General features: G+C 48.2%; 2 protein-coding genes across 9 annotated transcripts in view; one reads left to right on the top strand and one right to left on the bottom strand.

Annotated features, from left to right (window-relative positions):
* Positions 1 to 890: 890 nt before the first annotated feature.
* Positions 891 to 25,149, bottom strand: part of Slc23a4 (solute carrier family 23 member 4) — a 47,740-nt gene continuing 23,481 nt past the window's right edge. For 2 of the 3 annotated variants that reach the window (NM_001270038.2, XM_063285989.1), the window contains 9 exons: positions 20,347 to 20,506; positions 14,934 to 15,115; positions 13,980 to 14,100; positions 12,990 to 13,146; positions 12,023 to 12,276; positions 3,845 to 4,009; positions 3,472 to 3,580; positions 3,284 to 3,379; positions 891 to 1,823 (listed from right to left, as the gene is read on the bottom strand). In NM_001270038.2, coding sequence (NP_001256967.1) covers positions 1,567 to 1,823; positions 3,284 to 3,379; positions 3,472 to 3,580; positions 3,845 to 4,009; positions 12,023 to 12,276; positions 12,990 to 13,146; positions 13,980 to 14,100; positions 14,934 to 15,115; positions 20,347 to 20,506 — 1,501 coding nt within the window. In that variant the 3' untranslated portion in view covers positions 891 to 1,566. Of the gene's footprint in view, positions 1,824 to 3,283; positions 3,380 to 3,471; positions 3,581 to 3,844; positions 4,010 to 12,022; positions 12,277 to 12,989; positions 13,147 to 13,926; positions 14,203 to 14,933; positions 15,116 to 20,346; positions 20,507 to 25,149 lie in introns of those variants that run through there. The other variant, XM_039107520.2, reaches the window with a different exon arrangement.
* On the top strand, positions 4,566 to 24,965 carry LOC103692099 (uncharacterized). 6 transcript variants are annotated; one of them, XR_010066135.1, is made up of 4 exons: positions 13,140 to 13,935; positions 14,042 to 14,133; positions 18,233 to 21,105; positions 23,807 to 24,965. XR_010066135.1 is itself a non-coding variant. In XM_063286931.1 (3 exons), the coding sequence occupies exon 3, from the start codon at positions 19,083 to 19,085 to the stop codon at positions 20,268 to 20,270; it is 1,188 nt and encodes a 395-aa protein (XP_063143001.1). In that variant the 5' UTR covers positions 4,566 to 4,825; positions 14,042 to 14,133; positions 18,233 to 19,082; the 3' UTR covers positions 20,271 to 22,627. The 6 variants fall into 6 exon arrangements, 3 of the variants coding, with proteins under 3 accessions (XP_063143001.1, XP_063142999.1, XP_063143000.1); XR_010066137.1 differs by having other exon boundaries at positions 18,233 to 18,309; XR_010066136.1 differs by lacking the exon at positions 23,807 to 24,965 and having other exon boundaries at positions 14,042 to 15,235; positions 18,233 to 18,309; positions 20,971 to 22,627.

Consider the following 25,149-nt stretch of genomic DNA (forward strand, 5'->3'; position numbering starts at 1 on the left):
GGTGCACACACTCACCCTCTCCTGCCACACCCCGTTTCTGCTCATTTCCATCGAGCATTGGGCATCACCAAACCCTGACAGGAGTCAGATCCTCCCACCCGCCGCCAAGCAGAGACAGATGAATGGTAGGGGTGGAGGTGGGGAGAGTCGTATTAGAAAAGAAGCAGCCTCTGCACCCAGGCGCTCCCCACCCCCACAGCACACCTCAGCCTTTCCTTCTCTTGAAAGTGGGTTTGGACAAACAAAGGAGTCCCTGTTGGGAAAAGTGGGGTTGGGAGAGGCCATGGGTCCTTTCTCTGGCTCATCTGACCCAGTGCCTGTAAAAATGTGAAGACCTAAGCCTGATTCCTCCTGGGAAATAGTAGAGGGTTCTGAAGGCATCGCAGACAGACTGAATGCAGCTGCCCAGGGACCTGAGCCCCTGCTCTGGCAGACAGAGCTGGGAAGGGGCAGTGAAGCCTGATTCCTCTACACCCACACCGTGCCTCCTTGAAAGCTGTCTGAGGCCCATGACCCCACCTGAATGGAGACTGAAGAGCTGCAGGAAGCTGTGGTGTGATTGGGAAGGATGGGGCACAAAAAGACACAGGTTGTCTTAATTCTACCCAGATGTCTTAGGTCGGATCACACGTCCTAACGCTGGACAGGTGCTAGAGGGGGTCTAGGGTAAGGAGAGGTTCCTCACTGCTTTCCCATGTGAGCCTTGAGGAATCAGCTACAGGCTACAGGGAGGGCTGGAAGGCCTCAGGGTCCCTGCCTCTGGAGGAAGGGGACCAAAACAATTGTGCCAGTTGCTTTTTCACTTTTTGTTTTTGTTTTCCTGTGTTGAGGTTTGGACCTGGCCCATGCATCTACTACAAAAGTTCTTGATCACAGAGCCTCATCCCAAGTTTGCTTTTTAAAAACAGATTTATTTATTTAATGTGTGTGAGTGTTTTGCTTATATGTACATCTGTGCACCACATATGTTCCTGGTACAGAGGCCAGAAGAGGGTGTCAGATCCCCTAGAACTGGAGTTGGGGATGGTTGTGAGCCACCATGTGGGTACTGGGAATTGAATCTGGGTCCTCAGCAAAAATAAGTGTTCTTAACCACTGAGCCATCTCTCTAGCACCCCTAGCTTGCTTTTTGTATTTTGAGACAGGATCTTGCAAAGTTACCCAGCTAGCCTTAAAGTCCGTTTGTAGCACTAATGAGTCTATGGCCCTCCTGGGAAGCCTCTTGGTTAGCTGGGATTACAGGCTGCCTGGCCTCATCACCTTTCAGCAAAAAGCCTGCCCCTGTCTCACAATGTGCCTCTTCCTCCTGATCCACCAAAATATTGCTGAGCAGGCTTCTGTGGAGACCCCAGACCCATCGTCCACTCTGGAGCCATGAGACAGCAGAAGGATGCCCTGAGGCCAGCTCCATACTGATCATGGTCTTCATCAACACTGTGTGTTCACCACGGTACCCAGGTGTGGAAGGTCCTGGGAAGGACTCTTGAGTGACTATTTGTGAACAGAGAGTTTTGCATTTTGCAGGCCAGGGTTTGGCTATGAGGAGATGGGGTGGGGCCACTCCATTCACATCTTGGTTTCTGTAACACTCCATGGGTGCTTTCCAGAGGAGGTCTGGGAACATAGAGTGAGCTGGCTCGCTCCCACCTCATCTCCATGGTGGTCTATCCTGGGCCAGAAGGGGAGGATTCGGGTACATGAGGATGTGCAGAACTTGGTGCCAATCCCCCAGGGAAGGCCATAGACCTTTGAGGCCTTCGGAGTCTCCTCAGAATCTTCCTGGATTTCACCCCATGCCAAAAGGCCTCTCTCCTCCAGGCTGCCTAAGAAGTAAACATTGAGAAGTCAAGGCTGGGTATTGATTCCAGTCACAAGGCTACCCTGCGGGTGCCTATGCCATCCCTGGCAGTACCTGAGTACTGCAGTGCCCTGCTCTTTCTTCTACTCCTCCTCCAAGCGTTGGCAGGAACCACAAGCCCCCTCTGCTCATGAGGCCATCTCAGAGCCCCCACTATGTGGTACCCAGCCTCAGTCTCAACCATGGAACCTCAGAGCTTTCCTCAGCTCCCCAGAGCAGACCTGTCCATGTGTGTTTGTGGAATGTAGGTGCACTTTTTGTTCAGTGGAGAGTACAATGTGGCAAACAAAGCATGAAGCAGGTGCAGTCACAGGAGTTTCTTGGAGAGGCTCGGGGGAGGGGCACAGGAGAGAGAGGTGTGTGTGTGGATGTTTGTCCAGAAGCTGAGTTGGAATCTCTATGCTCTTCACCATCAGTGCCCCTCCAGCACCCTCAAATATTTCATCCCAGACCTCATTAACACCATCCTGTTTGTCTGTTTCCTCTATTAGCCTGTGGGCTTCTGGGAGGCAGGACATGTCTCACTTCTCTTCGTATTCTCAGTGAGTAGCACCTACTTCATATGTAGTAGATAGAAATAAGAATGTTTGGATGGATGGATGGGTGGGTAGGTGGATGGATGGATGGATGGATAAATAGATAAATGGATGGATGGATGGATGGGTATGTAGTTTTCATGCCAATAGGTTTAAGAGAGCTAAAGCCATCTTTTTTTTTCCTTTTGTATCTGGTGTATCATCCACTTTAGGGCCTTGCTATGGCTGAACTATATCCCTTGAAAAGTCATACATTGACAGCCTATCCTAGAGGCATCAGTATTTGCCAATAATATTTAAGAAGGTAAAGACGTTACGAGGAGTCTGTCCTTAGAAGCCTCCTGCCTGGTTGTTTGTTGTTTGTTTCTTATGTATCCTGGGCTTGCATGGAACTCACTGTGTAGCTAGCGATGACTGGGACTCTCCATGCTCCTGCCTCCACCTCCCCAGCACTGGGGTCCCATGTGTGCATCGCTGCAATGCTTACGCATTGGTGTAGAAGGAGCCGGAGCTGTGCATGTAGGCAAGCCTCTCCCGACTGAGCTACATCCCACCCCAGCCCTGTCTTCTTCACACGAACGGAGACTGTGCCAGCCCAAAGCAGAGGCAATGTGAGGACCCCCTCTGCAAGCCGAGAAAGGTCCTGTGAAGAACCGGCCTGCCCCGGAAGTCCATCCCAGGGGACTGAGAGACGGCTGTGTCGTTTCGCTCACCCTCCTCTGTGATGTTCTTCTGCAGCAGTTCAAGCTGACTAAAGTAGGCCAGGCCTTATCCTGACTCAGCCCGAGCACCCATTTAGGGTGTGCTGTGAACAGCCTGACAGGTTTCCAACGGCCTTGACACTGCCCAGGTGCCCATGAGCCCAGCTATGGAGTGGCTGCAGCCTTACCAGGTATGGTGTTGTCCAAGACGAAGCCCAGAAATCCACCAACGAACATGCCTGTGGTCAGGAGCACTTGGATGACCTGGTCCAGCTGGAGAATTCCTGGAATGCGACAAAAGTGACAGTTCACAGGGACCAAGGGCCACCCTGCTTCACACCTGGAGCAGGGACAGTGCAGAGGAGACAGCACTCACCTGTCTGCAGCTTCTCAGGGTTCTTGTTCACCCAGTTAGGGACGGCGAGCCCACAGAAGATTGAGAAGCCAAACACGAAGAGGTTCCTAGATGAATTCATGTCCACATACTGTGGGAGAAAGGACCCCCGAGTTCACCAGGGCCCTAGACACCTTCACACATGTGCATACTGCTGGTTTTGAACGTTTCTTTCTTGTATGGTGGGTGGTGTCAGTGTGGCTCCTAGGACCACGCCCTCCTCTCCCTCGGCTCCTCCCCTTTGCCCTCCCCTCATCATCTTCCCCTCTTCTCTCCTGTCCCTCCCCCACGCTGCTCCACCTGATGGGCTCCTCTCAGGGTGGGGGTGGCGCTGCTGTTCACTGAGGTGCCTCACCTGCAGGTTGGAGATCCCCACGGCGCTGATGATTCCGAACATGACAAGGAACATGCCTCCAATCACGGGGGTAGGGATGGTGGCAAAAGCCGCCCCGATCTTCCCGAACATGCCCATCAGGAGCAGCACACAGCCCGCAGCGACAATCACCATCCTGCTCCCGACCTGCACACCCAGAGAGGAGGGATAGGAGAACCAGGGCAAGTAGATGCCCTGGGCATCTGGGCCTGCACCCTTCACACTGCTGTATTGAACCTCGGAAGCAGCACGGGCTGCTGTGCCCAGGGTCCCACACTGGGCTAGAGAGAGACAGAAGGACGGCCCTGGCCTCAGCTCTCATCTCTCTGCTCTGCCTCTCTCACAGCTATTGGGCATATTACTAACATCCCTGAAAGTCAGTTTCCATATCTACCATGTGAGATCCCGCATACCACACAATTCAATGCAATAAGGCTTATGAATATGGAACAATATGTGTTGAGCACACAGAACACTCAATAAAGAGTTAATTATTTTTGCCGGGGGTGGGGGTGGGGGCAGAGGTTCTCCTGCAGCATTTACACCTCTGTGTGTTGCTTATGCTTGGCCACTAAGAACGAATGCTTCCACTTCTCTACCACATCACACTCCTCCAAAGGCATGAATCTCATTAAAACTTCCCACGTCTACCCCTTGTGCACATCACTATGCAGATAAACATCACTGGATACCCAAAAGGCGAGGGCAGGAAGGAAACGCCAAGGGTCCCTTTTATGTACCCCTCATTCTGTAGAAGAGGCTAAAGTCTGAAGGAAAGAGAGGATCCCTGAGCAATGCCAGGGTCTCCTGCACCCAGCAGAGCCATCGGCTCTCTGGGTTTTATTCTCAGCATTACACAACGCCCGCCTCAATTCCTGTGTCATCTGGTGTTTTATAAATGGAGCATCTATGGTCTCAGCAGGATGGCCAAGCGGCACAGAGGAAATCTCTTGAAGGAAACAGGTTTGTACTCTGAAGAGTCATGGGACAAAAGGCACTCAGGGAGGCTCTATGGTGGTTGGCTAGTCTGGCCAGTCAGGAGAACAGAGGGACAAGAGAGGGGCATGTACACAAAGATTTGGTGGGAGGATATTCTAGCGAGAAAGTGGCTTATGTGAACTCTAGGATAGGAAAAGCCATTTTAAAGTACAAGGAAAATCAGTGTGCCTGGACTGCAGTCCCCAGGAGAGTGGTGGAAACCCAGGGCAAGGGATAGGCTTCAGACCTCAGGGCCCTGGGGGCTTGGGAGTGGGCGGAAACAAAATGTGCCTCAGCTGAGCAATGAGGCATTCTTAGGTCCCTGAGGAAAATGGTTCTGATACCTACTGCAACGTGTGGATGAGTTTTGTGATGATTTAAATGAAAAAAAGAAGAGCCTCCGTAGGCTCATGCTTGGTTCCCTCCTGTCTGGAGAAGTTATGGAACATTTAGGAGCCTGTCTTCTGGGGATGATGAGCTTAGCCTGTTCTTTCTCTCTCTCTCTCTCTCTCTCTCTCTCTCTCTCTCTCTGTCTGTCTCTCTCTGTTTCTTTCTGTCTCTTTCTGTGTGTCTGTCTGTCTCTCTCTCTCTGTCTCTGTGTCTCTCTCTTTTTCTGTCTCTCTTTGTTTATCTCTTTCTGTCTCTCTCTTTCTGTGTGTCTGTCTGTCTCTGTCTCTCTGTCTCTGTTTCTCCATTTCTCCATTTCTCCATTTCTCTCTCTCTCTTTCTCTCTCTCTCTCTCTCTCTCTCTGTGTGTGGTGTGTGTCTCTCTCTTTTTCTGTCTGTTTCTTTCTGTCTCTTTCTGTGTGTCTATCTGTCTCTCTCTCTGTCTCTGTGTCTCTCTCTTTTTCTGTCTCTCTTTATCTCTTTCTGTCTCTCTCTTTCTGTGTGTCTGTCTGTCTCTGTCTCTCTGTCTCTGTTTCTCCATTTCTCCATTTCTCTCTCTTTCTCTCTCTCTCTCTCTCTGTGTCTCTCTTTTTCTGTCTCTCTCTGTTTCTTTCTGTCTCTGTGTGTCTGTCTGTCTCTCTCTCTGTCTCTGTGTCTCTCTCTTTTTCTGTCTCTCTCTGTTTCTTTCTGTCTCTTTCTGTGTGTCTGTCTGTCTCTCTCTCTGTCTCTGTGTCTCTCTCTTTTTCTGTCTCTCTTTGTTTATCTCTTTCTGTCTCTCTCTTTCTGTGTGTCTGTCTGTCTCTGTCTCTCTGTCTCTGTTTCTCCATTTCTCCATTTCTCTCTCTTTCTCTCTCTCTCTCTCTCTGTGTCTCTCTTTTTCTGTCTCTCTCTGTTTCTTTCTGTCTCTGTGTGTCTGTCTGTCTCTCTCTCTGTCTCTGTGTCTCTCTCTTTTTCTGTCTCTCTCTGTTTCTTTCTGTCTCTTTCTGTGTGTCTGTCTGTCTCTCTCTCTGTCTCTGTGTCTCTCTCTTTTTCTGTCTCTCTTTGTTTATCTCTTTCTGTCTCTCTCTTTCTGTGTGTCTGTCTGTCTGTCTCTGTCTCTCTGTCTCTGTTTCTCCATTTCTTTATTTCTCCATTTCTCTCTCTCTCTCTCTCTCTCTCTCTCTCTCTCTCTCTCTCTCTCCCCCTCCTCTTTCTATCTCTCCCTAGTTAAAATGTGATCAGCCACTTTCTTGCCCCTGCCCCATCATGCCACACCTTCCTGGTCATGATGGCTATATCCCTGGGAACTCTGAGTTAAAATAAACCCCTTCTCCCTTAATTTGCTTTTAGTCATAGTAATATTTTGTCACAGCAATGAAAAGTAACAGAGAGAAGTCTTGAGGACTGTATGCTAGGAGACACAAGCCAGCCAGTCACAAAATGTCACATAACATGGCTCCATTCACATCTCCAGGGGCCTCAAATCCATGGAGAAAGGGAGTTAGAAAGGTGGCCAGGCTCTGGGGAAAGGAGGACCTGGGGGTGGGGGGAGCAGAGAAGAGAACTGAGGAGGAGCAGGAAAGAGGGGAAGAGAAGAGAAACGAGGAGGTGGAATGAGGACAGCACAGTGCCAAGTGTTGCATGACAGTGTCAGAATGCTTAATGCTGCAGCCACACTGACCCCAGCACTCAGGAGGCTGAGCTAGAAGGTACAGACATTCGAGGCTAGCCTGGGCTACATAATGAAATCCTTTATCAAAACAATGGAGGGAAATAATGCCAAAGTATATTATATGCATGAAATTGTGTGCAATAAACTAATTAAAATATATAGCTTTTTAAAAAAAAAGCTAGCACACTAACCATTTAGAAATGGTAATGATGGTAATTTTGTGGGTTTTTTTTTTTAATTTTACTACAGTAAAAATAAAAACAAGAGAAATCTTCACTCTTTTGCTAGTGGGCTTTAAAGCAAGTTGGTAAGGAGATGTGATTCCCATTCTCTTCTTCCCCAAGAGGAGCCATTTCATTACAAATACTCAGTAGATTTCCTCAGCAAGCAATTGTTACAGAGTATGATGAATTTTGATTTCTCCTTTGCCTGTGTGGAGGTCACTTAACATCCAAAACCTATCCCACCCATCATTTGCTGTTTCTAGCCAGATTTTTATTTTTAATTTGGGGGTGGTGGGGTGGGGATTCAGGACAGAATTCTCTGGGTAGTCCTGGCTGTTCTAGAATTCACTCTGTAGACCAGGCTGGCCTTACACTCAGAGACTACTTGTCTCTGCCCCCCAAATGCTAGGATTCAAGGAATGCAATTATATCCAGAATGTTAAAAAGAAATTAAAATCTTAAGAGATTCCCGGGGCTGGGGATTTAGCTCAGTGGTAGAGCGCTTACCTAGGAAGCGCAAGGCCCTGGGTTCGGTCCCCAGCTCCGAAAAAAAGAACAAAAAAAAAAAAAAAAGAGATTCCCTTAGTTCATTTCAATGGAGGACTGATTATTGCCATGAAATCTGCTCTGGAATACACACAGACACATAGATACTCAGAAAACCATACAGAGAGACTAGACTCTCTCTTTTCTTTCTCCATTCCCTTCCCCTCTCTCCTCTGTCTGCCCAATTTCATAAAGGACACCAGCACGCAGTCCTACCTGTGTGAGCTGGAAGAGGCTAGAGTTCTGGTGTGTAACAGTGTAAATACACTAAACTAAGCTTCCAAATAGTTAGGCTGGTGAGTTTCTGTTTTGTGCTTTTCCCACAATCAGAAAATATTTTAAAAAGGTATTTTGGTGTCAGCTAAAGACCACCAATGAACAGACTGCAAATGTGCTTTTCCTTTGCTTTCCAGACTAAGAATCATCAGAAATGCTGTTTGGTTTAATGCCTTTGCAGTCGCCTGTGTGACTGCAGGTACAACAGGCGGGTCTGTCAGGTCCAGCTTGTTGTGCCAAAGGTCTCATAAGGACAATCATCCCCAATCCCATCACTGCATGAGCTTGTCATGGAGACCTGGGTCTCCTTTGGCCTCAGAACTGATGTCCAGGCAGACAGTTGTGACATCCTAGAGAAGTGACAGGAGCTTTGATCTCCCCCCTAAACCCCCCAAGATACACAGATACACACGCAGAGAGATATACATGCACACACACTCACATGTGAATACATACAGGTACATACATACTCACACACACATACACACACAGAATCACATGCACACATGGTCACACACATCTACTACACACAGAGATACACACATGCATGCACACACATATACACACAAACCACACACACACATACACACACACTCTCACATGTGTACACACACACACACACACACACACACACACACACACACACACACACTCACTGCTGCAATGCCTGAAAAGGCCACAGGGGGGAGTGTGAGCCCATAAAAGCAAATGGTCTTCGCACCCGTCTGTCCTCTCTTGGTTGATCTAACCTCTACTGATTGAGTTTGCCCTGTTCCTGTGGGTTTTTAATTTCTGCTTTTTCATTTCTCTCAAAAGGCCTCAGCTTATAAACTGCCCAATGAAATTCGTTTTGTTTATGGAATGTAATTTTCTGTTTTTCACAGGACTTGTTCCCTTTAACAGGAAGGAAGTCGTTGCTGCTCCAAGGTTAGGCAGCTGGCTGCTACATTTGTGGTGTGCTCACAGCCTTGACTAAGGGCCCCGAAAGCCTTTCTAGGGTTGTTGAGAGAGGCAGTGGAGGTGGCTGGGGATTTGGTTGTGGATTTCAGCTCCAGCAGTAACACAGGTCACTTGAGGTTTGGGAGTAGACGGCACAACATCTCTAGGATGCACGCTGGAGCCATGGAGGAAGGGAGGGAGGGAGGGAGGGAGGGAGGGAGGGAGGGAGGGAGGGAGGGAGGGAGGGAGCCGTAAGACAATGCCAGTTGGGATGATGCAGGGAGAGGACCCTCCAAACCCTTGCAAAGATGCACTATAGTGGGGGGGGGGCATGCTACTGCTTCAGCACTGGTTAGAAACACTCTCTAGTGGGAAGTGGTGGGGTGGGGGTGGGGTGGAATAGACTAGTCTAGTCAGAGTTGGGCAGACTAGTTAGAAACCAAGCAGCCACGTTATGGGTGGAGCCGAGATGAGCAAGATCCCGCTAAGAGAGCATATGAGGCCCTGCTGTGTAGGGACAGTCATTCTGTGTCACCAGCAAGGGAGTCAAGAGGGGCAGGCAAGGAGCCCTGTAGAGAAAGTAGAACCCAGTGGAAAGACTCAGAACAGCTAGAAGTTAAAAATGACTGCCAGGGTCCAGCCTCGACACAGGATGGGAGTTCTCAACTGGAAGCAGGGACATCTGGAAGGCGCATAATAAATATACACAGACTACTCTGGGTACAAACTGACAGGCAAATTTTCAAGGCTTAAAGTTACTCTCTCTCTCTCTCTCTCTCTCTCTCTCTCTCTCTCCCTCTCCCTCTCCCTCTCCCTCTCTCCCCCCCCTCTGCTCCCTTTCTCACTCACTCGCTCACTCGCCTGAAGCTTGAGACTGCACACACTCTGTATTCTCTTGCTCACTCTGCTTTTCTCCTTTGTGCTTTTCTTTTTTCGAACTCCCACACTCACGCACACCTCTGTTCATTCCCCTTTCACTCTCACACGATCTTCATACACACTTCACACACACCACATGCACTCTCCTTTCACTCACACACACACACTCACACACACACACACACACACAATCTCATATACACCTCACATTCTCTCTTCCCTCACTCTTCACACGCTCTTCTCATGCTCTCTCTCTCTGTCTCTGTCTCTGTCTCTCTCTCTCTCTCTCACACACACACACACACACACAATCTCATGTACACTTACTCGCTTTCCACTTGTTCTTTACATGCTCACACATGCTCACACATGCTCACACATGCTCTCTCGCTCGCTCCCTCATTGGCTCCCTCATTCACTCTCCAGCCTTTCTCTTGCCCCAGTCATTTATTGATTCTCCAAAAGCAGGTAGAAAAAAGACATTGTATAATCATTTGCCAAATCAAATTCAAAAGAATAACCATATCCCACAAAGAATCAAGAATTACAATTGTTCCCCAAAGTTTCAAGCTTCCCCTATTCCCAGGCCTGTGGCCAAAATAATAATTGCAAACTTATCATTATTTAAACTTTAACTTTGGATTTATTATACTTCAGAACTCAGAGCTCCAAGGTCAGCTACTTGCATTTTCCTGTGAAGCTCTAATGATAAATGACATGGGCGAAGCTGTCAGGCAGTGGCCAGAAAGAGTCAAGTTAACCCTTAACAGTAATTCTGCTAGTTTTCTGCTTCTGCACATTGCACACAATGACTCTCCTAAGGGTCCTTGTGTTTCGACTTAGTTTTACTGGTATAAGATTTTATGTATTCTATACTTGCTTATTCAGGAACCACTCTCAAATATTATGCAAAACTTACTCATATCTTTAATAACTTTTTCTTTTCTTAGGGTCCCAATGTTGGCTCTAATTCATTTTCTAATAATTTCTTCAAAGTTTCTTTGCAAGTCAAGCATTAATCTGGAACTACCATTGTGCAGTTATTACATTGTTTCCAAGATGAGAACACCCAGCATGCACCTGGGCCATTAGGGCTGTGCTGTGCTGTGCCCCTATGCCTCAGTTTCCAATTGTTTAAGAATCATCACATCAAGGAACATCTAGTTCCACCGAATCCACCAGAGCAGATGGAGAAAGAAGTAGGAAAGTCAGATATGATAGAACAATTATGCACCCCAAGGCCAACTGAAAAGCAGTCATGCACAAATAAAATCTATACAGCTATTGTCCAGGGCTAAGGTTAGGAGAAATGGGAACCTTTTTTTTTTTTTTTTTACAAAGAGCTGCTGCAGGCTACCAAAATGTCTCCATCCTGGCCTACTGCTGGCAGTCCCTGTCATGGTATGCTGTCCCCAGTAGATGCCATGTGTGGAGGAGTGGGTTCCCTCAGACAGGGACTGCAGAAGAATGAGTGTGTTTCATAGGTCTCTGGCTGTCAGGGGCCCTGGGGACCTGAGGTGAGTCTGGTTAGGGACATCTGAATATTCAGGGCTAGGTTAAAGGCAATGACTGTCCCATCACAACCGAAGAAGGCCACATATTACCATCAAGATCATGACCCCTGCAGAGATAGCCCATTCTGAGCCCCTAGGCTAGTCATTCTCAACCTTCCTAAGGATAGACCCTTTAATACAGTTCTTCATGTTGTGGTGACCCCCAATCATACAATTATTTCATTGCTACTTCAGAACTGTAGTTTTGCTACGGTTATGAATTATAATGTAAGTATTTGATATACAGGATATCTGATATATGGCCCTAAAGGGGAGCCATCATGTGTTGGTGGTGGCATCTGTGGCTTTGCCGAGTCCCTGAAGGAAGGTCATGAGCATGTAGCTTTGCCAGGCTTGGCAAGGGGACTTTGCAGAAGTGCCTGAACTAGGGTTGGTGAGCTATGGTCTCCTGGATCAGACTAGTGGTTCAGCATAACTTCATGTGTCTTTGTGAGGAGACAATTTTTCACATCTGTGACAGGGGAGTGTGCAAGAAGGAGGCACGGTCTGACAGGACAGAACAGCCCGTAGAAAAGGTCCACCTAGAGAAGTATTTCTATGCCCACACCTCTGCTTAACCCCCATACAGTTCCCACCTCATGTCTGACTGTCAGCTCATCAGGGTGATATTTATCTAAACCCAGTCTCTGTGAGTTGTCACAGCTACAACAGGAAACTGGTCCTCAGGAACCCAGCCCCGCCCCAGGAACTCCATCGGCAATCTTACCCTGGTGATGCCCAGCGCACCGACGTTCTCGCTGTAGGACGTGGTACCGTTTCCGGTTCCCCAGGCCCCTGCCAGCAGGCAGCCGAGGCCCTCGATGCCAATGCCACGGTTGATGGCGTGCTTCGGAGGGGGCGGGGCCCCAACCAGCCGAGCGCAGGCGTGATAATCACCCACAGACTCTACCATGGAGGAGATCACTCCAGCGATGATTCCGAAGACTCCAGCCAGGCTGATGGTGGGGAGGCCCCACTGTCCTGCCGAGGAAACACGAGGGGAATGTCTGGCCAGAGGAATCTGTTAGACCCCAAGTCACTTGTTTGTCAGAAGGCTCTCTAGAAGCTGCTCCGTTCTGGGAAGCTCTCAACTGTCCAGAGGCCTTGTCAGCTCCTGCCCTGCCTTCCCATCCTTAGAGCCTCTCTTGCATCTTCTCTCACATAGCCCAAGCCTGAGGGGTCCAAGGCCAAGGGGTTCTGGGTAACATGGAGGAGGGTAGGGGCCTTAGGCTGGTTCTTGGAAAGCTCTTCGGAATCACGGCATTTGGCCCCCTGTTTCCAGGGGCTTTTTAGAACGGCCCAGGTTTAGTGAGCAATGTCTGTAATCCCAGCTTCTCAAGAGGATGAGGCATGGGGATCACAAGTTTTAAGGCTTGCCTGGGCTGTGGAGTGAGTTCAAGGTCAGTTTGAGCAACTTAGCAGTGCTTTGTCTCAAGATAAAAAGCAAAAGGATAGCCCAGGGTTGATCTCCGAGATGTAGCGAATTGTGGAGCAAACACGGAACCTGGGCTCATTTCCTAATAACACATTCACACCTTAGAGCAACCTGGAACCTCACTCCCCACCCTCTCCTCTCCCCAGAGCCCATGTTTCCTTGCAATCTCTCCCCAACCCTTTTCAACCCTCCATCCAGTGCCTGGAATCCCACAGACAGTCCCAGGAAAACTGTGTCCCAAACACTCATTTCTCCTCACCTGGGTAAGGGAAGCGGAACCAGGGGGCCTGGCTCAGAACGCTGCCTTTGGTGTCTGTGCGGGCCATGTATCCATAGGCCGTGGGGGACTCGGGGAAGGTGTTGGTGACAGTGAGCACGAAGCAAAAGAGCCACGAGAGGCACAGAGCTAGCAGCACCTGCCAAAGGGAGAGCCCTTCACGCTGTGCCTGCCCCACCCCTTCCTCTCTATGGGGGAAGGGGGCTTTGAGACTGAGGTGCACCGGGTTACTGACTTTGCCACCGACAATGGGATTCTGCTGTGTCCATGGATAAATCAGCACATTAAGGAAGCAGACTAGAAACAGAGACAGAAATTTCTCTGTGGAAAGAGACCTTGGGCAGAGTGGGACAGAAATGTGGTGCTGGGCCAAGCCTGCAGCAAAAGGGTGACAACCTGGTTCTCACGTTGTGCCCTTGTCTCCATCTGTGCCATGGGATTAGGCCTGATCCTCTAACAGAGCCTGAAACAAAGTGGAATCCCAGAATGCTTTGCGAATTCTCCCTTCGGAGAGCATTGTGCAATACGAAGCTGTCCCTTCTGGGGTCAGAGAGAAATATGTGGAAGCATCTTTCTAGAAAGCTCTGGAAAAGGAGGTACCCATAAGTCATTAGAGGTGAAGCTGTTGTTTTAAGTGCTTGGCTATGAGGACAGCCAGGAGCTAAGGCTGTCCGTATCATACCAGTTCTCAGAGCAGGGACCTGAGATGGCACACCACCAACCACTAGGGGGTGTGACACCACAAACACACATACATGCACACACACGCACCCACGCACCCATGCACCCACGCACCCATGCACCTACGCACCCATGCACCCACGCACCCATGCATGCGCCTCAGCCTCCTAAAGAGAGGCCCGCAGAGAGGAGAGAGCATCGGTTATGGAGCTAGCCAGGCTTGGGGAGATCTCCCTACCTGCTCCAGGTGAGCCAACCAAGAGTGGAAAGAGGATAAGGGGTGGTTCTTACAGGGAAGACCTGAAACAGGTTGAACTTGGAGATGTGACACCTCTTCCCTCCTCCATAAACAGGCACAGGAACCATGACGTTTTTGAGGTACTGAGAAAAGAGCACGATGAGGAAGATGGTCCTGAAACAGAAACAGATGGCCACACCCACTTTGGTGAGCTGGGATCCTCATGGTGTGGGCAAGGTACCCCCCAAGGATTGGGCCAGGAGGCTGAGCCGTCATGTGCCAGTGGCATCGGTGTCTTTTGCTGAGTCCCTGTAGAAAGAATGCACTGTCATCCCTGGAGTGTTGAGCCCCAGCGGAAGATGCTATTGGCTGAAGGGAAATAACTGCCCAGGGGACTGTCACTTCCGGGAGCTGGAGAGAGATGAACTGCCGGTAGCAGGATCAAGCCAGCCATCAGAGCCACTGAGGCCAGAGTCAGAGACGTCTCCCAGGCAGTTCTGCATCCCTGATGCCTCTCACACCTCTTCTCGGACCACAGGGGGGATGGGAATAACCCCCCCTAAGCTCAGTGTAAATGCTGGAGGCTCCATTTCCCAGGCGTTTCCTCAAATTTCCTCCTTGGCTGTCATTTCACTGCACACACACAGCATCCTCTGACTCGTGGCTGTCTCCCAGTACTGCAGGTTGTAAGACCTCAGTCTCCTCTCACGGGCTACAACACTCGTGAAGGTGGGGCCAAGGTGGAGTCAAGTTCTCATAAACACCACATGTTCTCATACACCGTTGTGATGAACAGGTTGTCCATGTGACTCAAAAGAGTAGAATATCAAATAGTAATAATGAATTTTAAGTGTCAGCTGTGATGCTTTTTAAGGTGTGATAATGGCCCACAGAGGTATTTGTAAGCCACGAGGGTTTACCAATAACCTGGACTCCCATAAGTCTCCCGCAGGTAACCTTCCGCCAAACAGGACTGAGATGGCCTGCCTTTCCCAGAGAATACTCACAGGGCAGAAATCCCCCAGTGGGTCCCGGCATCATTGCTAGCAGAATCGAAGAGAGGCAGGGCCACGAGGGAAATGGTTGGAGCGATGGTCAAGGGGCCAATGAAACGCATGAGGTAGCCGATGAGGCCCGAGAAACCCACCAGCATCTGGATGCAGGAAGCCACCATGACAGCGCCCTGCAACTGAAGGGAGGGTGTGGGCCTCAGCGGGGGGCCAGGCCGACACACACTGCCCAACCTGATTACACCTGGAGACTCCCCCAGGCAGCACAGAGGCCAGGTTGGACCACAAAGGAACGTACGGTGAGGGGGCTCTGATCTCACACTTTAACGTAACTGCCGTCTTCAGGAAATAGGCTTCACAGTTACTTTTTGATCACAGCGGTTGTGGTGAGGAAGACTTGTCACAAGGGCAGCAGTGCTTGTCTGTTTTTCTGTCCTTCCACTTTCTGTGGCAAGTGGTCGGGAACTTTACCCACAAACAGACAGAATATTCTAGGCCCAGGTAGCCACGTGGGCAGTGTTTGCAGTGTTTCTGGGCAAGACGAAAATGAGCAATCCACACTCCATCGGAACTTCATTTGCAGGCCATGAAGTTGGAATTTCGTGTGATTTTGATGGGTCAGGGTATTTTACTCTCTTTGTTTCTTAAGATCAGCACTGACAGTGTATAACCATTCTCAGTGTGCGGGCTATCGAGGAGCCATGAGCAGGCCTGGATTGGGTGTGTGCTGCCCCATCTGTTGAGGTGAATGAGTCTTTCTCCCTTTTTGCTTTAACGGTGTGGATGGTAACAACTCTTCTATTTTCAAATATTTTTTCTTCTGAGACAGAGTCTCGTGTGGTCCAGGCTAACCTTGAATTCACTGTGTAGCTAAAGATGACTAGGAACTTGTGATTTCCCTGCCCCAACCCCCAGAATGTGAGCATTACACTGGTCTAAGGGCTGCTGAGAATCACACCCAGGGGTTTTCGAACCCTATGCGAACACTCTTCCAACTGAGGTGCCCTATTTTTGTTCTTAGAGAGTTATTGCCTCTAAACTGTGACTCCATTGCTTCTGTGTCTTGAAAGAGAACGTACACCACAGGCTTGTGTGTGTGGACACCCGGTTCCTAACTGGTGTTGCTGCTTGGGAGGCCATCGATTGAGCCTTTGGGATGGGTGACCTCTGGGGCCACAGTGGGTATGGGAGAGCCATTGAGGTTCAGCCTGGTTCCTGCCTAGCTCTCTCTCTGCTTCCTGATTCCTCCAGATGTGATTGGGTCACATCACAGGCTCCTACCAACAAGGACCGTAGACTTTAGCATGTCTTCCCCACCACGGTGGACTGTGTCCTCAGACCTGTGAGCCAAATGGAAACCCTCCTTCCTCTACCCTCAAGACACTTCCACTAGGTCTTTCACCACAGCAATGAGAGAAGTGATATATAATTATTGAAGAGATCCCACGATAAATAAAGCATACAGACTTGTCCCAGTTTGACCCTAAAAGCTCCATCAACAGCGCCATCTGCTTTCCGTGCCATTTTACCAAATATTTGCCTGTGCGTCTTTCTATTCTCTTTAGTCATTAATATGAACAGTAACATGTTTCTTTATAGTTGATATTAATTTATTTACCCACCTCCATGGGCTGAAGTGTGTCCCTCTATATATTGAAGCCCCAGTCCCCATTGTGATAGTGTTTGAAGATGGGGGCCTCAGAGGATAATTGGGTTTAACAAAGCTAACAGGAGGTGGCCCCCAAGGCAGCATTAGTGTCCTTATAAGAAAAGGCGGCCATGGGGTTGGGGATTTAGCTCAGTGGTAAAGCGCTTGCCTAGGAAGCGCAAGGCCCTGGGTTCGGTCCCCACCCAGCTCCGAAGAAAAGAACCAAAAAAAAAAAAAAAAAAAAAAAAAAAAAAAAAGAAAAGAAAAGAAAAAGCGGTCATGTTGCCGCTGGCTCGCTTTCCCAGTGCTAGAAGGTGCCGGGCAGGTGAGAATCAGCGCCTCGCTCGGTGCTGGACAACAAACACTGTCCATCGTAGCAACACTTCGTTCGGGTAAAGTGAGCTTATTCTGATACAGTGGCACGACTGCTATGGGGTAGCCAACCACTTTCTGCTTGGATTTGAGAGAAAATTCCTGCCTGGTACTGTAAACCCGGTAAAAGCCCATGGCTCCCTGAGGAGGGAGCTACTACTGCTTTGCTAAATGGACATGTTATCAAACTATCTTCTCGATATCTGTGTTTATAGCCCTTTCTACAGCCGAGAAAGGAATGATCATTTTTTTCTCGGTACTTTGAGAATTTGGCATTCTCTTATAGTCCCAGGTGTTGCTAGTAAAAGGGACACCAAAGATCTAATTCCTATCCTTTTGTAGGTCATTTTTAAAATTTCTCTCATGGTTTGTGTGTATACAAGTGGGTACACGACGCAGTTAGAGGTTAACGTCAATGTCTTCCTTAATTCTGTCCCACCTCACGGTTTTTTGTTTGTTTGTTTGTTTGTTTGTTTTGAGTCAGTGTCTCACTCTGTAGTCCAAGCTATCTGGCCTCTGCCTGGGCTCTCACACCCAGTTCCAACTTACTTTTTTGAGACAAGGTCACTTACTGAACCTGGAGCTCACTGATTGGCTGGAAAGACCGGCCGGTGATGCCAGATCTTTCTCTCGCCTCTCGCACAGGCGCATGCGCCGTGTGCCCTCCTTTTGTTCAGTTTTAGGAGTTCGAGACCTCCATGCTTGCATTTCACACACCGAGCCGCCGAGCTGTGTCCGGGTCCTGCTTCTCTCTCACTACTCTTACCAGCCCTTGTACTTGGTGTTACTGTTTCGTCGGGGTATCTGGCTGCGGGCTGATGTTTAGCTAGTCCATTGAGGACTTCCGTGCTTTTCTTCCCGCTGTGTCTTCCCTGACTTTAAACGATTCATCTCTGTCCCTCTTTAATATTACTGCTTCTCTGTTTTCTCCACCACCTCCCCCAGTTCCTATTAGAGGATTTTCCTTTTAGCCCCACATTTTGTCACCTCAATTTCAGACTTTCTGTTCTCTACCACTCACAGTCACCTTTTCGATTATTCCCCTGCTGACCCTTAGCTTATGAACCTCCTTTTTGCTGTGTCAACATTGCTTTTAAACTATTAAGCTCACTTTAAAACAGCATTTGAAAACATCATTTTATGTATTGGCTCTGTGTGTTCTGGGGCTCCAGGTGCCATGACACTGGAGATAGAGTCAGTTCTCCTATGTCTCCTACATTTTTCCCCTGCCACTATTTCTTTATAAACAAAATCTCTGTTCACTTTTCTTTGACAGTTCCTTCAATCTCAGTCTCACCGGTGACTGGCCCTGCGCTGTGCAGTCAGCGACCCTCTGTGGCATCAGGAACTGAGGTGAGTAGAGATAAATGTAATTCAGTAGACACAGACACGAGGATTCCATCCCATCCCAAGAGTGAATTAAACCACCGAGCACTGATCAATGACAGCAGAGGTTAACACGACAGGGCTTTCTCTGTTAATCAATACTGTGGGAAACCTTGGCCAGCAGAAAGAGCTAATAATGTAGCACAGACAGAACTGGTTTTGTGGCTCATTATGCTGGGATTCTTGAGGGCCAGGTTAGGGAAATGGAAGTGACAGCCCCCACCCCTGGCAGCCAGAACTCAGCCCTGCGTTATACAGTAGGACTTGTAGAATTTCTGTGAATGCCCAAGAAGGTTTAGAAATGGTTTAGGAAATGGTTTAGATTGGGATTTCTGCCTCATAGTATTTCTTTTTTCAAACAGCCTTTTCAGGATAGAAAAGTCATCCTTCATCCATGGCCATAAAAGGACAGGCCATAGAGGCTGGAGAGATGGCTCAGTGGTTAGGGGGTACTTGCTGCTCTTATCAAGGACCCAGATTTATTTCCTAGCACCTACATGCTGGCTAACAACCACCTTTAACTCCAGTTCCAGAGGATCTGAAGTCCTCTTCTGGCCTATGAGGTCACTACATGCATGTGGTATACATACATACATACATACACACACGAAGGGAAAACACTCATACATATAAAAATAAAACAGGTCATAGGTGAGATTTGGTCCAAGACCCACAGTTTTCTGACTCCTGATATAGGGCTCCCCACATATCACAAAAACAATGCATTGAAGAAAATATGAATGTCACTTGCACGCTGCCTCCTGGAAGACTCAGGAGTGGTGTCAAGACCTATCTGTCCTCCATTCCCATGGTCTCCATCCAAGCAGCTCCACATCCTGCTGTCACCATGTTTTGTTTTCTGTTTCTTACTGGAATGTTTTTCTCTCTCCCTCCCAACACACACACACACACACACACACACTCTCTCTCTCTCTCTCTCTCTCTCTCACACACACACACACACACACTCTCACACACACTCACATACACACACACTCACATACACACACACTCACACATACACACACATACACACACACTCTCACATACACACACACTCACACATACACACACACATACACACAGTCTCACAAACAACACACTATCACATATACACACACTCTCACATACACACACACTCACACATACACACACACATACACACAGTCTCACAAACAACACACTATCACATATACACACACTCTCACATACACACACACACACTCACACATACACACACACATACACACACTCTCACAAACAACACACTATCACATATACACACACTCTCACATACACACACACTATCACATATACACACACACTCACATACACACACACTCACATACACACACACTCACACTCACACATACACTCACATACACACACACACTCACACTCACACACACTCTCACATACACACTCTCACATACACACACTCACACTCACACACACATACACACATACACACACTCTCACATACACACACACTCTCACATACACACACACTCACACACATACACACATACACACACACTCTCACATACACAAACACACACACTCTCACATACACACACACACTCTCACATACACACACACACTCTCACTACACACACACACTCACACACACACACTCTCACATACACACACACTCTCACATACACACACTCACACACTCTCACATACACACACATACACACACTCACACACACACATACACACACTCTCACATACACACACGCACACACTCACACACACACTCTCACATACACACACACTCTCACATACACACACTCACACACACATACACACACACTCACACACACACTCTCACATATACACACACACACTCTCTCACACACACACACACACACACACACACACACTGGGATGCCAGCTTCTTGAGTGGATTAAGTTGGATTAAGTAAACCGTCTCTGGAATAGGGAGCTGGATAATGAATGGTGAGCAAGTGCCTCAGCTCCCGCAGCCAGCTCTCCCATTACCTCTCGGATCCTCTTCTGCCACTCCTCGGTGAATTCAGGAGAGCTGGTGTTCACCAGGCTGGCATTGAGAGTCCACTCTGGGCATTTCCAGGCAGGAAGAGAGAGCATGGCCAGAGAGGGAGCCACGAAGGCGAAGGTCCCTCCTTGAAGAATGGGCAGCCTGAAGGAGGGAGGGCAAAGATGTGGTTACCACCAAGATCCTCCCACACTGGCCTGTCCCAGGCCCCAAGGTGCTTTGAAGCCCAATCCCTAGCTCAGTGACAACACATGGCATGCTCCTTCAGTTGCAGAGAACTCCTGCTGAGTTCCAAGGCAAGGCCACGAAGCCTGAGTGACTCTGGACGGTTAGCAGCAGTGGTCAGGGGAAAGACATCCAGACCCGGATGCCGTGCCGGGAGGAGGGAGTCAGGCACTGTGTAAAGGCAGCATGAACTGGGAGAATACAGCAGGTACCGTCCTCCACCCAGAGCATCTCCTGACCCCAGCACAATTCACACGATGCAGTTCTCCATCTCATGTCCCCAGCAAGCCACCTCCACACCGTTGAGAGCTGCGCAGCCTCCAATCTGAGTTGCCCCTTGGTGCTCCTAGGAACCAAGGTCAATCCCGGGCTTCTTCTCTCAGGTTCCTTACTACAGCAGGCTCGAGGGCCTCTCATGTGTGTCACCTCCAAGCGACCCTCTGACTCCTGGGGCACTCCTTCCTCCAGCCTCTGGGACAACTAGCAGAGCTTACCCAGACTGCACAGAAGCCCATGCAGTAAGTAAGCAGCCTCCAACAACTTGTCGGATAGCAGCCCAGGTTCACCTACCTCATCACCATCTCTGGACAATAGAATTTGGGTGAATAGAGGACTCCGCCATCTTGAATACAGCTGTCACCTTAACCAACTGAATCTAAGCACTTGTGGGTGTGGGGTATAGGTGTGGGGGTGCATAGGTACATGTCTTCATATATGGTGGCCAGATATGTGGTGGCCACATCCTGAATGTGTGTCCGTAGGCCCTATCTACATCATTATGTTTTAACCACTTGTCTCTGTCTCCTCATCCCCGGCCATTACCATAGCCATTTTTTGTTTGATTGTTTCGTCGGATGGGTTGTCTGTTGTTGATGTTTTATTGTTGTTTTTGTGGGTTCTGGAAATCAGTTCTGCATCCTTGCAAAGCAAACAAACTCACTATTCATCTTTGAGCTCAGGTAAGGCCAACATATTTGGATCACAGGGTGCAGAGAGGGTTGGAACATACACCTGGAATTGTGTTAATATACATACATGAATGTAGGCGTGTAACTGTCTTCCTTTTAGGACCCCAAAGCTAATGCCCCTGAGCTAGCGCCATGGGGACAGAAAGGAGGAAGCGTATATTGTTGTATGGAAGGTAAACACAGAACACATCACACAAGACACAGAGCTCCCAGTTCACCATTCAGCCATAATCCCACACATCTGATTCATTCATCAAATGCTCGCCGAGGGCTTGCCCAGTGGCAGGCATGAGGTGCAGGGGTCAGAGCGAGGATGGAGAGGTAACACCCACTTGCACAGTCCTCACCCTTATCCACGGTTTTCTTCTCCATGGTTTCAGTTCCATGAAGTCAAATGTACTCTGACAACATTAGTATTTATCTCAAGTCTTTAAAGGGAGATCATTATCATGATAAGGTATCATAATTGTTTTCATAGTCATATTTTATTCCTGGCCATTGAATTAATCACCTACCTGCCTATTCATAGATCAAGCTCTATCGCTGGTGCATATGCACAGAACACAGCTTTACAGAGCTCAGCATTAAGGTGCGATTCCAAGTGGCCATTGGGGTTTTGTAACTCTGCCTTCAGACAAAGAGGACCCAGCTCCACTCTTGGTGCCATTTCTCTGGCAGAGCTACTCATGCAGCCCTGGCCCCATAGAGTGACAGTTCCTGAGAACTTGCCCTCTCTGGTCATTATACTCTGATTATATTTGCAAACAACCCACCATGGGAGTGAGTCCCTGAGTCCCAGTCGTTTCCTTGTCATGGTGCCCAGGAGGGCAGGAATTCATCCAGCCCTGAAACTGCCACACCAAGAGCTTGCAGAGAGTTTTTTTAAAAAATCATTTGGGTTTCTTCTCTTTTTGTAGGTATGTAATAAAGCTTTTTACAAATATCCATTGGTATTTCATTAGGCCATCGAAGACGTGCATTTGTTCGTGTGCTTTTATGACCATCTTTACTATCTATAAACACTGCAGAATTTTGATATTGACAAAATCCAGTTCTAGCAATTCTTGCTTAAGGATGGTGAATTTATTTAATTTTTTTTGTTTTACAGTTTATTTGTTTGTGTGCATGCACGTGTGTGTATGTGGTGGCCTGGTAATGACCACTAGAAGGCAATTGTCGTCTTCTACCATTTGTAGGTCTGGGGATCAAAGACAGGACACAAGGCTTGGTGATCCAAATTTAGTTTTCACACACATGTAGAGCAGCTCACACTGCCCATAGTACCCGCTCTTGGGGAAGTGCTGGTGTTGGTGAGCTAGCCCTGACGTGCTTCCCTGTCCCTGTTGCCTATGGTGCCACAACATGTGCTAGGTCGAGGGGCTCACTTTTATGGGCTCTAACTCATTTCGGAATGTATCTTACCAGTGTTGTTGTGGGATCTACTTCAGGTCTTTGTGTCCTCTCTTCATTTTGTTCCTGCACTGTTAGATATGATTAACCAGGCATGCTCTCCAGGTCCCTGACAAGCTGCCTATTAACTTTGACCTGTTTGCTATAATCTGTCCCGTTCTGCACAGGACTCGGGGTATGTCAGCATGCTACGATACAGCTAGGACTTACCACAGGATATTCAGTCCTTCCAGGTTTATTCCCATTTTCCACTCCACTCCAGTTCAAATAACCATCACAGGGAAAGTGGTCCAAGTTCAGATGGGTGGTGGGATTGGTACTAATCTCCATTGCTACCATTACAACTCCCCATAGAAAACATAGGCAGACTTGTTCTGCCTACTCTCCTCTTTCCTCCACTACATGACTACGTGTGTGTGTGTGTGTGTGTGTGTGTGTGTGTGTGTGTGTAGTGTATGATATGCATACATGTCTTTGAATGTGCATGCACATATGTGTGTATATATGTGGAAGCGTCTGTGGGTACTGCATACATGTAGACCTAAATGTATGCAGAACACCCATAAAAATAAAAAAAAAAGATTTTAAAGGATTGGAGGATCTTTAGATCCTATTTCCTCACCCCAGTTTGAAAAATAAAAAAATTAAAAAACAAATTTGTCCCTATAACTGTAATGGAGACAATCTGGATTAGCCTCTGCCCCTCAGGGGCTTAATTTAACTGTCTCACAGCTAAATTAACATACATTCTAATCTTTGCCTAATGGGGAAGAAATCCTCTCCTCTGGCGTGGCCAAACTGTAAATAAACTAAATTTCCTCTGTCAATTTCTGTTCCCTAGTTCCTTTGGCATGCAGGGGGCTGAGGTGACGGTCTGTGAACCTAAGTAGCCAGTATCCTGACATGGTATCCATCATGGCGAAAACATGAATACAAGTGTGCTCCTGTCCTCGGTGGCCCCTCCTCATTCCAACCTCAACTGTGTAGCAGAGGACGACCTTGAACTACTGACCCCCCCACCCCCGCCACTACTTCAGTGTTGGAGTTACAGGTGAGCCGCCAAAGGATGAACCTGGGGCTCCCAGAATGCTATACAAGAATTTTACCAGCTGACCTACATTCCCAGCCCCCTACCGTTCTTCAAGTGCCATATTCTCCGTAACTTCCTAAGCAAAGTCATCTGTGTCTTTGTCTTGCTACCACGTCCCTTAAAATGCAACACTATTGTGCTTACTACAGGGCCTGTAATTCTTTTTTCATATCTTTGATTCTTTTAAAAACTGTGTATGTATGTACACGAGGGTAGCACCCATGGAGGCCAGAGAAGGGTGTCAGATGTCCTAGAACCGGAGTTTCGGGCAATTGTGACAACTGACATGCTGGGAACTGAACTTAGGATCTCTGTAAAAGCAGTATTCATTCTCAATTACTGAGTTGTCTCTACAGCTCCTGATTCCTCTTTTGAGAGCCTCATCTCCTTCAGAGGGAAAAAAAAATCACAAACAAGTACCGACCCTTAATGATAGCAGACAGTCATGAGGCAAAAGGATAAAAACAACCAGTTACATTGACTTCGGGGTCTGTGAGCACTGTCCCCCATTTAACCAGCGGAAGCTAATATGATTTAGTGCAGAGACCAAAGCTGGTACTCTCTCTAATTTAAAGTTGTTTCATCCTTAGCCTCAATCTGATGGTATTTACTGGGAGAGGAGGCCTCTGGCAAGGAATTGGGTTTAAATGAAATCATGCAGATGAGGCGTCCTGGCCAAGAGAAGATTAGTATCTTTATGAGGAGAGAAAAAAAAAAACAAGATGAGAGCTTCTCCTACTATGTGGGGACCCAGCAGGAAGGCTGTCGCCTGGAAGCCAGAAGCCGGTTCTCACCAGAGCTGAACCATGCATGCACCCTGAGGTCAGATCTCCAGCCCAGAACCATAAAAAAGAAAGAAAGAAAGAAAGAAAGAAAGAAAGAAAGAAAGAGAGAGAGAGAGAGAGAGAGAGGGAGGGAGGGAGGGAGGGAGGGAGGGAGGGAGAGAGAGAGAGAGAGAGAGAGAGAGAGAGAGAGAGAAAAGACAAGACACACACTGTTCTTCTGGGTGAACAGAACTGTTGAGGAGGCAAAATACAAAACGAAATAAAAACCACTATGGTAAAGATTCTATAACGCTGACTGACTGGATAGAA

Source organism: Rattus norvegicus, chromosome 4 (assembly GCF_036323735.1).
Source record: "Rattus norvegicus strain BN/NHsdMcwi chromosome 4, GRCr8, whole genome shotgun sequence".
In the NCBI taxonomy this organism is placed as follows: Eukaryota; Metazoa; Chordata; class Mammalia; order Rodentia; family Muridae; genus Rattus; species Rattus norvegicus.